Source organism: Aptenodytes patagonicus, chromosome 3 (genome assembly GCF_965638725.1).
Source record: "Aptenodytes patagonicus chromosome 3, bAptPat1.pri.cur, whole genome shotgun sequence".
NCBI classification, from domain to species: Eukaryota; Metazoa; Chordata; class Aves; order Sphenisciformes; family Spheniscidae; genus Aptenodytes; species Aptenodytes patagonicus.
In genome coordinates, this window is record NC_134951.1 from 6,700,573 (window position 1) to 6,714,123 (window position 13,551).

Here is a 13,551-nt window from a genome sequence, read left to right on the forward strand (position 1 = left end):
TAATGTTTTGTCATCTGCTCTTATGGCTTGTTTCCGGACTGATGTTGTTGTCTCCTGTGACTTGGCTGCCAATCCCACAACAGTCGACTAAGGGATGGATCCTGTGTTATGCCCCACACACTCAAGGTCTTAAGACCACACCTAATTTGGGGCACGCATAGATTATGCTAAAATGTGACCAGGACGCTCAGCATTTTCAGCATTACACTATGTCATGCTGTAAATAGGATTATGTTCTTGATCCTCTGGTCCGGCCTGACTATGCTTAGTTCATCATTTGAGTGAATTTTCAGGAAAGAAAGGGCAGAGATAGACTAATTCTTATAGTTCCTCAAAGAGTTGGTTTGCTATGTCCATTATGTTTGCTCTACATTTGCCATTACCATATGCTTTCTTCTATTACACTCCTGTAGACTGCACCACCTCTTTCAATGTTGTATGTTTTCATCCTTTTTAGAACAAGTCTATCACTATTTGCGGTTTTTCTATTGCTTCATCTATTGCAAGACTCATGTTATTAACAAGGAATCTGCCCGAACTTTTTTTCTGCCATTCATGCTATTGAGAATAGATTTACAATGGGAATCCTCACCATTGCAACACTGAGACAGTAAATGCAAGTATCTGGTGGTGTGCTTGTGGTTGGGAGCATTAAAAACAACCTCTCCCACGCGAGACTGACTTACATCTTGTAGTATCTTCTGTGTGAGCTTTATGGAGCTTGTGTCTGGCCAGAATGCACTTCATTAGTCTCTTAAAAACCAGCATGCAAAATTTAGGGACTCTGCAAGGTTCCAAATGTATAAACCCTTTTTAATTACAAACAGTTCTACCACCCACTTTCCCCACAGTTAGTCAAGGGAACCAGTTTTCGTTGAGGTCAACAGAAAAAATAACCATGAAGTTTCTGGCTCATGCTGGTTTTATATATGCTGAAAGAAGGGGGGAAAGAAAAAGAAAATTTAAGCTCTCATATTTTAGCCTTTATATCACTAAAACGATGTGCTGATTTTATCTGAAATCATTCAAGGAAAAAAAAAATATTTTTTCCTCCTTCTGAAATGAGTTACACAGAAGTTGGGAGGAGGATTAATGGAAAGGGACAAAGTCAATCTTGCCATGAAAAAAACAGTTTGTCCCTAACTATGGGGACCCTAACAACTTTCTACAGTTAATTTTTAGTTTGCATGTTGCAAGCAAAAAAAAAAAAAAAAGAATATAATTTACTTGAAAAAGGCCAAACATTTTTCTAATCGTACTACACATTCAGGTTTTTACTGCCGGAAAACACAGGCCATACTTTCTCTTTCAAACGCTGTGATAAGACGACAAGTAGGCCCATGTTTCTTTCCTTCGCAATGATGACATGGCCATTTGCTGCTTTAAACCTCATTGAAACACGTGCAGTTCCAATGGGGCATAAGAGGTTGCAGAGACAGGGAGGGAAACGGGAGAACCCTACGGTAGGACTGAGACCTAGGCTTGCAGTCCATCCTTACTAGAGAAGCAGAAAATAAATCATTTAGAAAAAAAAAAATCAGAAGTAGGAACTATTTACCTTGTTGTTTGAATAACGTGCGTTTCACTGCGTGCCACGGAAAAGCCGACACTTTTTCAGTAGTGACACGGCAGGTTTCTTACCAGCTTTTAGAATTTTTCTCCTGGTATTACTGGTATGCTCTACAGATACAGAGCCCTACTAATCTTTGGACTTGTGAGAGTTTAACACATATTTTTCTATCTCAAAAGTTGTATGATAATAGCTAGTACCCCATTTTATACTGAAGGAAAACTTGCTAAAAGGCTGTGTCTGAGGTCACAGAGCAAGTCAGCATCAAATCCTGAGACAGAACGCAAGAGTCTCAGCTCTCGGTCTTCACTTCCTACTGAAAATATTGGGGGGAAAAGTAAAATTCTCAAGATCGATTTTTTTATGTAATCATTTTCTAGCCTGTTTCCCAAACCTTTATGCTTATGTTTGTATCAGGGACTATAAACGCTAAAAACCAGTGCATGGTGCTGAAATATTAAATGTGTTTGACTAATTTCGGGACACAGAGGTTCTTCTTTTATCTGGGCCTTAAATCAACGGGGCAGGGACACAGTAGTGAAACGAACCATAGTAGTCCATAGTCTGACTATGAATGCTGTAGTTACAGAACTCATTACCACATGCCTACTTAACAGACCAAATAACCTGCAAATCTAGAGTTACTATTTGTCATACTTAAGAAAAAGCAAAGAATAGCTGGGCAAACAGTCAATTTACAACCAAAGCGAAAGTAAAGCGCTGCCAAGAGACACTGGAGCTTATCTTGCCCCTACTGAAATGAATGGAAATTTGGGCAAAACCTTCTCTAGCATTAAGCTTACTTAAGTTCACACATTTTGGCTCAATGCACATTTTCACGAATGAATAAAAAACTTTGGGAAGGTAGATTTTGGAAAGAGCATATTGGCAAGTCCTTAACCATAGTAATAATTGCTGACATTGCTCTAGTCGCTCTAACTAAAAATACCCAATACAATAACAAACCCAGTGAACCCATTCATTTATTCCCGTTTCACAAAGGCTATTTACATGTTTAGAGAAGCTGAAAATAAATTCTGTATTCGTTGTATTTACAGCACATTCCAGCCCAACAAACTGGCATCGAAACTATTTATTTAGGGAACATCATCCAGGTTAGAATCTTTCAAATTTGACAATTATTTTTCATCTTGAGCATACGATGCTTGCAACAGGAGCATGCTGGGCCCATGTTTAATAAATCTAACAGTAAACAAATTCAGTGCTCTTTAAAACATTACCTTTTTGTCCAAAAGCAATCTAATTATGGCTGTACTCATAACATAGTTTAAGTGAAAAAGCTAAAAGACAATCAAAATTGCAGCAAACATAGCCGTACTAATGAAAATCCTATTTTATAAAGTGGATCCAAAGGTGTTTGTTAAGACATAATTCGCAGTGCAAGCACATTTTTTCACTAACCTCCTACAATTCTCTAACATCTTAAAATATGACCCATTTTGCAACCAGTGCTAAAATTCCGAGAAGTTCAGAAATAAAACCCGAGGAAAGCTGAGCAGCAGGGTTGCTCTCCATTTCAGCCAAATGCATGCCAAAGTTCCAGATTATATATATCATAACATAAATTACTATTTCTGAAAAATCCCATCCAGCTTTTATGCAGGTCCATAAACATTACTGGTACTTTTATTAATTTGTCCATAACCATTTAAATAAAATTCTAGTGCTCTGAGCTGTGATCTGTTCCAGGCTGTAGTAAGTTTCTGTTAAATGTGTAAATGTTCAGCAGAAAGATATTTTTGCACGGAGACTGAAAATCAGCTGTGCCAGATACCTGAAATTTTGTTAGGGCATTCAGTGGAAAGTTTTATTTCGACGTTATAAATAACCATGGACTATTTTAAGTGACCTTACACTGGTAGCTTCCAATAACTTACTTCAGTTTATCCTAATTAACTTTTTATTTTATTTTAGTAGGAAGAGAGGCGACTGTAAAACTTTTAGTGTGACTAAAAGTGGAAATGTATCTTCTTGTTTGAAATAAAATAAATCATGATTGTCAGGCTTATATAGTATTTGGATGTAAGACAACCTCTTGCCTTCTTTCTAGCACCTTTGGAACGGCTCTACTGGAATGTATTTCCCCTCTAGCTAAAGGCGGGGGTGGGGGGTTGGAGCCAAGAGAACCTATGGTCATAAACAATTTACCAAAATAATTATGAAAACATATATTTGCTGTATTGCGACTATAGCAAACCAGAGCTTCTGAATATACTAGTCCTTATAGGTGACGAGTAATTGTCCTTTGGAAATGCCTGCGGCCACTTCTGGGGAAAAGCAGATCCCTGCGGTTGTCGGAGAAGCGGGGCGAGCTCAGGAGGGGTTTGCGGTGTTATCCACAGCGATTGCATTTTCACAACGGGACAGAAAACTTCCACAGTCCCTCCAACACCGGACGAGGAAAAGAAAAAGAAAAAAAGAAAAAAAAGGGGGGGGGGGGGGAGGGAAAAAAAAAGACGAGGACATAGATCCCTGCGAGGCAGTGGGTCAGGGGCTGTTACTCCCCATTTTAACCGTGGGAAGGACAGAGCGGATGGGTGACTGCAGAGGCCGGTGCCCGCCGCGCCCGTCCCCGGCGGGACGCGCCGGGCGGGCGCGGAGCGGAGCGGAGGCGGCAGCCGCGGTGCGCGGAGCGAGAGCTCTCCCCTGTGACCGAACATCAGATCTTTTCTTACTATTATTCTTTAAAATCAAAAACGGAAGGAGCAGCGCTGCAGCCTGGCTGCTGCCTTTGCACGCACCTTCCCCCCGTGCAGAGCCGGGGTTTCGCTCTCACGGGGGGGAGGGGGCAGAAATTTCGGGGGGGGGGGGGGGGGGCAGGAAGGCGGCCGGGGGGTGCGCGGCGGGCAGCGCTGCCGGCCGGGCCGGCGGAGGGCGCGGAGGCTCCGCGGGGCGCGGAAACAGCCCCGGGGGTGTCTCTTCACCCCCCACCCTCCCCATACTCCCCCGTGCCCACGTACGTGGGGCCGCCGGGCTGGTTCGCCGTGCTTTTCGCGGAGGGGCAGGCAGGACAAACCCGGCTTTGCTGCTGGGTCAGGGTGCCGGACTTACGGTTCGTAAAAGCTCCGTAAAAGGGACACATCCCCCCCACCCCCCGACAGAGAGAGAGACACACAGACAGACAGACAGACAGACAGACAAACAGACACCGCCCCGAGTCACACACAGGCGGCGAGCAAGGAGCACACACGCAGCGCCGACTTTTTACAAGAAGGTGGAAGTAGCAAGTCGAAGTAAAGCCTTAGAAATTAGAGGGAGGGTTGTGATAGGTTGTTATCTGCGCTGGGAGGCGTTTACACTTTTTTACTATTGGGTATGTAAATTGTTTTTAATAAGATCTGCCCTTTTTTTTTTTTTTTTTTTTTTTTTAAGGGAGAAAACAAACCAGACTCCCTTTACCTTAATAGTCTGAGGGGGGGTTTATAGCTTTCATTCATTCAAGGAAATGGTTTAGGCTTTAGACTACCGGAGACTTAGCAAAAAAAACCCTTTGGCACCTGATTATTCTTACTTCTTTTTTTTTTTTCAAACAAGATTTTTCATGCTTTTTTTTTTTTTTTTTTTTTAATCAAACAAGCCCAAAAGTGTGAATGGAAAAAACCCGGAGAGAAGCGGAGATCGGAGACCGTCTCCCGCTCCCCCCCTTCCCCGTCCCCGTCCCCCTCCCCGTGGGTGAGAGCGACTTAAAGCAAAGTTTCTCCTCCTGTGGGGGATGCACATTGTTTTATTTATTTTGAAGGCTGCAGAAGTCTGAGGCTGAAGCACCACGTGCTGCTGACTCTCATCAGCATAATGATCGCCTTAGCCAGAGAGTCCTGTATATATAAACCACAAAAACCTAATCATTAGAAATCCCAGCCTCCAAAAACCACATTCAGGACAAAAAAACTGTGGCTTTTTTTTTTTGTTCGGCTCCTTCATCTTCCCCGACCTCAACTCCTTGGGACCCAAAAGAAGTTTGTTGGGTTTTGTTGCTTTTTTTTTTTTTTTTAAACCCGATTTTTCAGAACGAAAAATAACTCAAACAAACCGACATTTTAATGATTTTTTTGCTGCTGTTGTTCATCAAGGGCGGAAAAAAAAGATTTTTGTTAGCCTATTCAACTCAACGGACTTGGATCCAGCAGCGACTTAATTAATAGGACCGGACTGCACCGAGGCTGCCTTTTCCCAGAATTTACTTGGTCATATTTTAGAAATCAGCCTAAGGAGGGGTGTTTTGGGGTGGTGTTCCCCCCCCCCCAACTATGCTCCCCGCTTTTTTTTCCCCGGGAATCCGAAAGTTCAACTTTTCTTAAGTCCTGATCCTCCCAAAGGAACCGGCTAAAGCCTCTCTTTTAATTATTAGTCGTGTGACTTTCCTCCTCACCCCAACAACCCCAGTAACTTTCTTTCCACGCCGAAATCGCTTCGGGAGCGCCTGTTTTTTTGGTTTTGTTGTGTTTTTTTTTTTTGGAGGAGCCACTTTTCCCAAGCCCCTTCCCGAGCTCCCGCTTCCCTCCGCTTCCTGAAGCCAAAGGCAATAAGCGGGGGAGCCCAGCGGCTCCCCGCCTCTGTCCCAGCGAGACTTTTTGTTTGCTCCTTTTCTCCTTTTTTTTTTTTTTTTTTTTTTTTTTTGTCCGGAGGAGGAAGATTTCTGCGGAGGAAATCGGGACATTCCCCTGGACACCCCCTCTCCGGGTTTGAGAGTTACGCTCCTCTTCTGGCGGCCGCCAACAGCAGCAGCCCAGGAAGCTGAACCAGCAGCGAGTTTTACTTCTCCCAAGACAACCTTTTGAAAATCCGAAAAGGAAAAGAGGACGGGGAGGGAGGGGAAGAAAAAGGAAAGAAATTCAAGCACTTGAGGGAAGAAGCGGTGGCTAGAAGGAGGGAAAAGAGCAAAGAGACTGTGCAAGAAGGAAGGAAGGAAGGAAGGAGGAGGAGAAGCGGCAGCAGCAGCGTTTTGCAGCTGGGCAGAAGCCGGGACCATGCAGTTTCCAGCCGGGCTTTGCTAAGAGGGGCAGCCCCGGACCCCACAGCCAGACTCTGTCTCCTCGCTGCTCCAGGCTGCAGGCGCCCCCAGACCGGCGTCGCCCCCCGCCCCGTCCATCTTTCTTTAAAAAAAAAAGCCAAACAAAAACAGACTTTGTTTTTTTTTTCTCGTGCGTTTAATCCGCTCCTGTTTTTTCTTTTTTTTTTTTTGCCTGATTTGCTTTTTTGCCCCTTATCCTCACCCATCCACTTTTTCATTCACCCCTTTTATCGCTATTTTTTTTTTACCACCACCCCCCCCCCCCACTACACGCCTCCTCGAGCGATCCCCCTACCGCTCCCCCCCGCCCCCCAATTCGCTAACTTGTGGCTGTTGTGATGCGTATTCCCGTAGATCCCAGCACCAGCCGGAGGTTCAGCCCCCCCTCCAGCAGCCTGCAGCCCGGCAAGATGAGCGAAGTCAGCCCGGTCGTAGTAGCCCAACAGCAGCAGCAGCAGCAGCAGCAGCAAGAAGCGGCGGCCGCCGTGCCCAGGCTGCGCCCCCACGATAACCGCACCATGGTGGAGATCATCGCTGACCACCCCGCCGAGCTGGTCCGCACCGACAGCCCCAACTTCCTCTGCTCCGTCCTGCCCTCGCACTGGCGCTGCAACAAGACCCTCCCGGTGGCATTCAAGGTGAGACACCCCCTCCCGCAGCCGCCGCTGGCCGGGGCTGCCTCCCCCCGCGCCGCGCCGCGCCGCGCCGCGCTTCCTCCCGCGGAGCCGCCTCTGCCTCCCCGGCCCGCAGGGGCTTCTCTGACCCCCCGGCCTGCAATGCCTCCTGTGCCCCCCCGGGCCCGCAGGGGCTTCTCTGCCCCCCCAGTCCTGCAATGCCTCCTGTACCCGCCTCCCCCCCCCCCCTCCCCCCGCCAAGTCTTGCAGCGGCTTCTGTATCCCGTCCCCGTCCTGCTGTGCCTCCGGTCCCCCCCCCCCCGCCGTCCTGCGGTAGCTTCTGTGCCCTCTGTCCTGCAGTGCCGCCTGTGCCCCCCTCTGTCCTGCGGAGCGTCCTCGCCCCCCACCGCACTCCAGTGCCTCCTGTGCACCCCCCGCAGTGCCTCCCAGACACCCCCTCCCCCCCCCCCCCCCCCCCCGTCCTGCAGTGGCTCCCGTGCCCCCCGTCCTGCTATGCTTCCTGTGCTCCCCGTAATTCCTGCTCTGCCCTCCCGCCTTGCAGTGCCTGCTCTGCCCCCCTCACCCTTGCAGCGGCTCCGGTGCTCCCCCCTCCTTGCAATGCACCCCTTGCCCTCTCCCCGCCCGCCCCTCCGGCACAGCGCGCACCCCGGGGAGCCATCCCGTTATCTCCATCCCCACGGGTCGGTGCCGGTGCGTCCCCCCCGCAGCCCCTGGGCACCCTGCGCCCCCCTCAGCAGCACCCTTGGAGACACCCCCTTCTCCCCACAGACCCTCTCCTGGGCTTTCCTTTTAAAAAACCCCAAACCTGCTTTCCCTCCCTGAGGAAGGTGGGATTCACCCATCGGCCGGAGCTTAGTGTGGGGGTGCAAAGTAGGTGACACCCCCCCCCCCCCCTCACTGAGAAACCCAGTACCTCATCCACGGGGGTGCCCCTGCCTCCCTCCCCACTCCCGGGGGTGGGACTGGGGGATTTGGGGTGGCTTTGAAGCGTGCTGGGGGGGGCTGGGGTCCGAGGGTCAGGCTGGGGGCGCGGGGGTGGGAGAGGGGGGGCCGGGGCTTTGCCCCCCTACCCCAGAGGCAGCCCGGGCTGAGATGTGGCTGTGAAGGGGGGACGGGGCTCCTGGGGGGGAACGGGGCCCCTTCACTTCTCCTGGTGGACAAGCGAGGAAGTGTCTGGCCAGAAGACGCTCTCCTTGGCAGGGCTTGCGCGTTTAAATAATAAATACCACCCCGATCTGCACCGGGGATGCTGCTTTTAATTTTCTGTCTACAACCCCACGGCGTGCTAATGAGAGGAGAAGATTTTTTTAGAAACTGTCATAACAACAACAATAATTGTGTGCTTTAAAGCAAGCCCTTTTCTTCCCCTAGCAATATTTGAAAGCGTTGCCCCTGGAGTTTTCTCTCCCGTGGCCTTTGGCGGGGAGAGGGCGATGGCTTGAGTGTGCCAGAGCACCTGCCCGAGCGGGGAGCAGGGAGCGGGGCACGGGGTCGGAGCCGGCGTGGGGTGGCCCTGTGAGGGGCTCATCGCCCCCACACCCGCTATGTGAAAAATAATGCGCCTGGAAATCGCTCAGAAGGTAGAAGAGTTTGGAAACGGTCTCACCCAGCGCGTTCCCAGAACGTCGCCTTGTTCTTGTGTTTCCCCGATTGCTAGCCATGTTATCATGGCTGTTTATCCAGGAATAATTAGTAGAAGTGGTTAAATGAGCTGGCGTTAAAGTGACTGGTGATAAATATGAAGCTTTGCTTCAAAAACGTAATAGGGATACAGATTAGAGTTGGCTAAAGAGCTCTTGCATGGGGGAAGCAGCCTGGAGAGCCTGGAGTTGCAGAGGAACCCTCTGCACGGGGCCTGGTGCAAACGGTCGTGATGGTCAGACTAAGTAGAAATGGCAGAAAAAATGGGGTGTCTTCTGTTTTCGTAACTCGGCGTAGCATTCAAAGGCTCTCTAGGTGTGGATCACGGTGATTCTGATTCACAGGGGCTGCGGGGTAAGGAGGAGGAGCTTTTGGAGAACTGTGATTGTAGTTTAATTGAGCGTTAGATTAAGTTGGTATTATAGTTACTCTTTACAGAAGAGACACGAGAGCTCTTACATTATTGTACTCGCCTTGCAGTTTTCATTTGAAACGTCTGAGCCTTCTCCTACCTTACAGCAATTCAAAGGATGCGGTCACAGGTCATTAGAATAAGGGAAGGATCTAAACTAAATATTAAAGTATCTATTATTACAATAGGAATACTTACATGTGATAAAAGGATAGAAAAAGGATTAGACTATTTCCCAATCTTTTTGTGTTCATATATATATATTTATACACGTCTTATATTTGGGTCCTATATTTGATTGCGGACAGGGAGGTGTAGATCTGACCAATTTACTGATGCATCAGGAGTACACGTTGCACCTTGCACCCTTCCGCTGCGGGTGCATCTGTGTTTTCGCATGCAGTGTGCGAGGCATACTTTTTAAAATATGCCAAAGAGATATACGCCCTTATTTACTGGTGAATTAATTTGAAACTCAGTTGAAATAATTTCGACCATTTAAAAAAAATAATTTCATTTTCCAAATGTAACTTGCATGCAGCTGTCCAGTCCTTTTAGACCAAAGAAGCTGCATGTATCATACAGTGAAACACTTGACTGTGATATGACAGAATGGGAATTATCTCTGAAAAGGAAAAAAAAGACAGATTTGGGCTATAGAAATCTCGGCTAAACAGTAACTTGAAAGTAAAATAGCTCACAGACAACACACTTTTTGAAGTTTTATTGGCAATAAATAATATGTTGATGATAATGTTTTGAGTGGTGTTTTAAGTGTGTCATAATTCTCTCGCAGAGATCTCTAGTTAAAAAGTACTCTGGATATAGCACTGTTTTAATTTAAAAAAACAGATATAAATCATATGCAGGAGAGGAAGTATGTTATAAACAGTGCTGGGTTTGATTATAATTTTTGGAAATAATGTTGGCTTAGTATTAGATTTGAATTTTAAGTATTTATATGTACACGCACTGGGGAGGGAGTCCATGTTGAGGGTACTAACTAATAAGATTGTTAATGCAAACTGGTTTTGTGGGGAAGAGTATTAGACATGTACCTATTAATATAGCTCTAACTATCTAGTGATATTCCAGCATAAAAGAAACAGATATTGTGCAGCCGGGTCCAAATCATATTCACTTCTTAATCCTAATAGCCAGCGGTACTTTTATTTGAGTAGGCTCGTCAGGATTTGGCCCTCTGTTTATGTGTCTGCCTGGGAGTTTTTACTGAAAGTCATAAAGACCCAAACTGCCACGTTAGGTGTTACAAGTGGCTTCTGTATGATGCTGATGGTAGCAAAGAGCCTTAGTGGACCTAAAGGCAGGGGAAGAAAAAGGGACGTGAAGTCTAAAACCTCTCCCCAGTAGCACCACAGTAGTTACGGGTCTGTCAGCATTTCCACTCCAAACCCCAATTTTCAGAGTTTGTAACTCAGCTGTTTTAAATAGCTTCAAGCTGAAACCTGCTGTATAAATTGTCAGCCCAGATGTATATTTTGAAACAAAAAGTAGTGCAAATCAGTTATTCTGTTTTAAGTTACAGAACATTAAAATATTTTTAATAGTATCAGATGCTCTTTTGGCAATCTCTGGAGAAGGCGTTCTCAATACGGAAGATTTTACATTCAGAGGCTGTTTGAATTCAGTGTTTCGCAAGAAAAGTTGTTGAAGTGGTAGATATCGATGTCTGAGAGGAACTATTTAGCATGTACGCCAGCTTTTTTTTGAAACAAGCATTTTACTCTGCAGAAAGTCTTAGTACCTGCTGTTGTATAGTAGTTTTGCTTCGTGCTTATGACTTCCGTCTTTAGGGTACATACTTTGGCCAGTTCAAATCCCACTGGACCGAAACTGGGCAAACAGGTTGCCTAACCAGACGAGAGTTGTGTTATGCAAAAAATACATAGTTATTTTCAACTTGTAAGAATTGGTTTGGTTTTATTTTGTGGTTTCATCTGACTTCATGTACCTTTTGGAGCTTTAGCTAAAAAAAAAAAGCAAAAGCAAAATCTACCTTTAATCACCAAAATGTGTAGGTAGTTTAATATGGAAAATAAAGATTTTGAAATACTAGAGCTATTTATGTTTGAAGAATAGGTAAGGGATGTGCACTGTGGCTACTTTTAATCTTTAATTTTTTACGCAGTCCTTATTCATTTCACAGTGCACTTACAATCCTCTTTCTAAGAATATGTAAATAAATTTGGATTGATATGTGGCATAAAATTACCAAGTCAAGGTTTATGCCAACAGTCTTTCAGTACGTAAAGTTACTTTTTCAGATTCTCAAAATGGTGTGTATTTCTCCAGGTTTCAAACTTGTTTTGCAAAGCTTTTTTCTAACCAGTGCTGTTATGTATATGTGCAATAGCCTTCTTCTATTTCATGGCAAAAAAGTACGAAATTATGAAAAGAACAAGCATTTTACTCCTGTTGCGTAGCAGGGGAGCTTCCCATGTAATAGGACTTTCTTTTATTAGCCAAAGATCTATTTTCACCTCTGATTTCAGTTTGTCTTTTCCTTTGGGCTTCTCCTAATGAGACGAATAGCGATATTGCATCACACTGCATCAAAAAGCCGGTGCATTTTAGTAATGACGCAGTTCTTGATCAGGCGCGATCGGCCCAGTGACTCTGGCAGCGGCACGTGCAGTTTCAGGCTGATGTCTAAGCTGACGAAATGACATCGTCGAGTGGAAAGGGTAGGGAGGAAACCTCTGACAAGCAACGGGGGACAGGGGGGCCTTTTAAGAGGTTTTGCTCCCTCGTGCCCAGGTGTTGCAAGCTGTACCCGTGTTCGGGAGACGGCTTGAGACAGAGATGTGATGCTGCTGCCTGCTCCGTGCTCTGGTTACCTAGAGAGAAGGAGGTGAGCTGAGGCTGCAGTCATTTCGCTCCCTCTTCCGAGGCCCCTGGCAGACTCGCACTTCCTCCTGTGCTCTCGGCTTCTTTGCATTTCTGGAGTTAATGTGATATTTTTTTTGTTTCGTGAGATATAAAAAGCATAGGTTGCAACTCCCCTGGATGCTGAGGCTGTCCAGAGATAACGTGGTCTATCGCAAACTGGGAAGGGAGTGTTTTATAAGTAGCCTCAAGCCCCACGCTTTAGAGTTTAAGCCACTATCCATTTATTAAGGGTCAGAGTCAGCTCTATAATCTGTTCAGCAGATTATTATTTGTTATTTGGTTATTATTTGTTATTCCTTACACCTCACTTTGAAGCCGTCAGACCTGGTTGCTGTCAGATCCAAGGCAGTGAGCTAGGGGGACCTCAGATCTTATCCACAACGGCGGTTCCTGTGTTTTTCTGTTCAGGGATGTTCATATCACTTTAAAGTAAAATCTTTGCTTGATAGACGGAGACCTCAAAGTGTTTTGTGGCAAAACTCAGTTTACAGTTTTGGGTGGTATTACCTGGTGTTTTATGGAGAAACAGAAAGGCACCAGGGTAGATCCTTTTTATACAGCGTTTCAGCTTTGCTTTCTTCTTTCTCTTCAATACTTCTTTTAAATAAGACGAGCTATAATTTTCAGTAATATAGTCTATTTTAAATATTTTCAGATTTTGTATACCTTTGTCATTAATTTTTATTGTTTTAGAGAAACATTGTACAGTGCACCGGGCCACATAATGCTCTCCCTATATATTCAGAACTCCTCGTTCTTTCCACTTAATTAATATTAAGTGGAATTAATATTAACCTGCAATTATTAGTTTCAGACAGGATCATTTATGGGAAAGACGTTTCAAGCAGGGCTTATGACAAAATGTAATATGTATTTCAGGAGACAGAATAAATTACTCTGAATAATATAAAAAGTCATATCTGACCATGTAAACTGGTAGAAACTGCAAGGGGACAGACTTTGTATCTCAAGATGTTTTTTTTTTCAAGTTAGGGCTCAGCCATGCGATATTTGTGAATCTCTTTTTGTTATAAATTTATTTCCAGCATCGGTATTAGCTAACTGGGCAAAAGGAAATTAATTTCTTGATACTTTCGTGGACTTTTTTTACCCGATGTGAAGAAACATACGTTTTCTTCCTAGTAACTTAGCATTCCTGTTTAACTTGATTTTTACTTTTAAAAGTCACGGTGCAGTAACACTGTAGGTATCCCTGGTGTTTTCAAATTAGAAGACAGGAGCTGTCTACTCCGTGGCATTTATCTAATCAGATGTTGGAGCACTACACAACCACTGAAGCATAAAAGCGAGACTATCAGCTAGCTGAAACGTAAGGAGAAATACTTTAATA

The 13,551-nt window shown here is 45.4% G+C and overlaps 1 protein-coding gene across 7 annotated transcripts in view; it reads left to right on the forward strand.

The window, feature by feature from the left end:
- The window catches only part of RUNX2 (RUNX family transcription factor 2), a 228,634-nt gene that overhangs the window by 57,389 nt on the left and 157,694 nt on the right, over positions 1–13,551 (forward strand). For 2 of the 7 annotated variants that reach the window (XM_076332625.1, XM_076332627.1), the window contains exon 2: positions 6,957–7,240. In XM_076332625.1, the coding sequence (XP_076188740.1) occupies positions 6,957–7,240 (284 nt within the window). Of the gene's footprint in view, positions 1–6,940; positions 7,241–13,551 lie in introns of those variants that run through there. The other 5 variants (XM_076332626.1, XM_076332628.1, XM_076332629.1 and 2 more) reach the window with 4 other exon arrangements.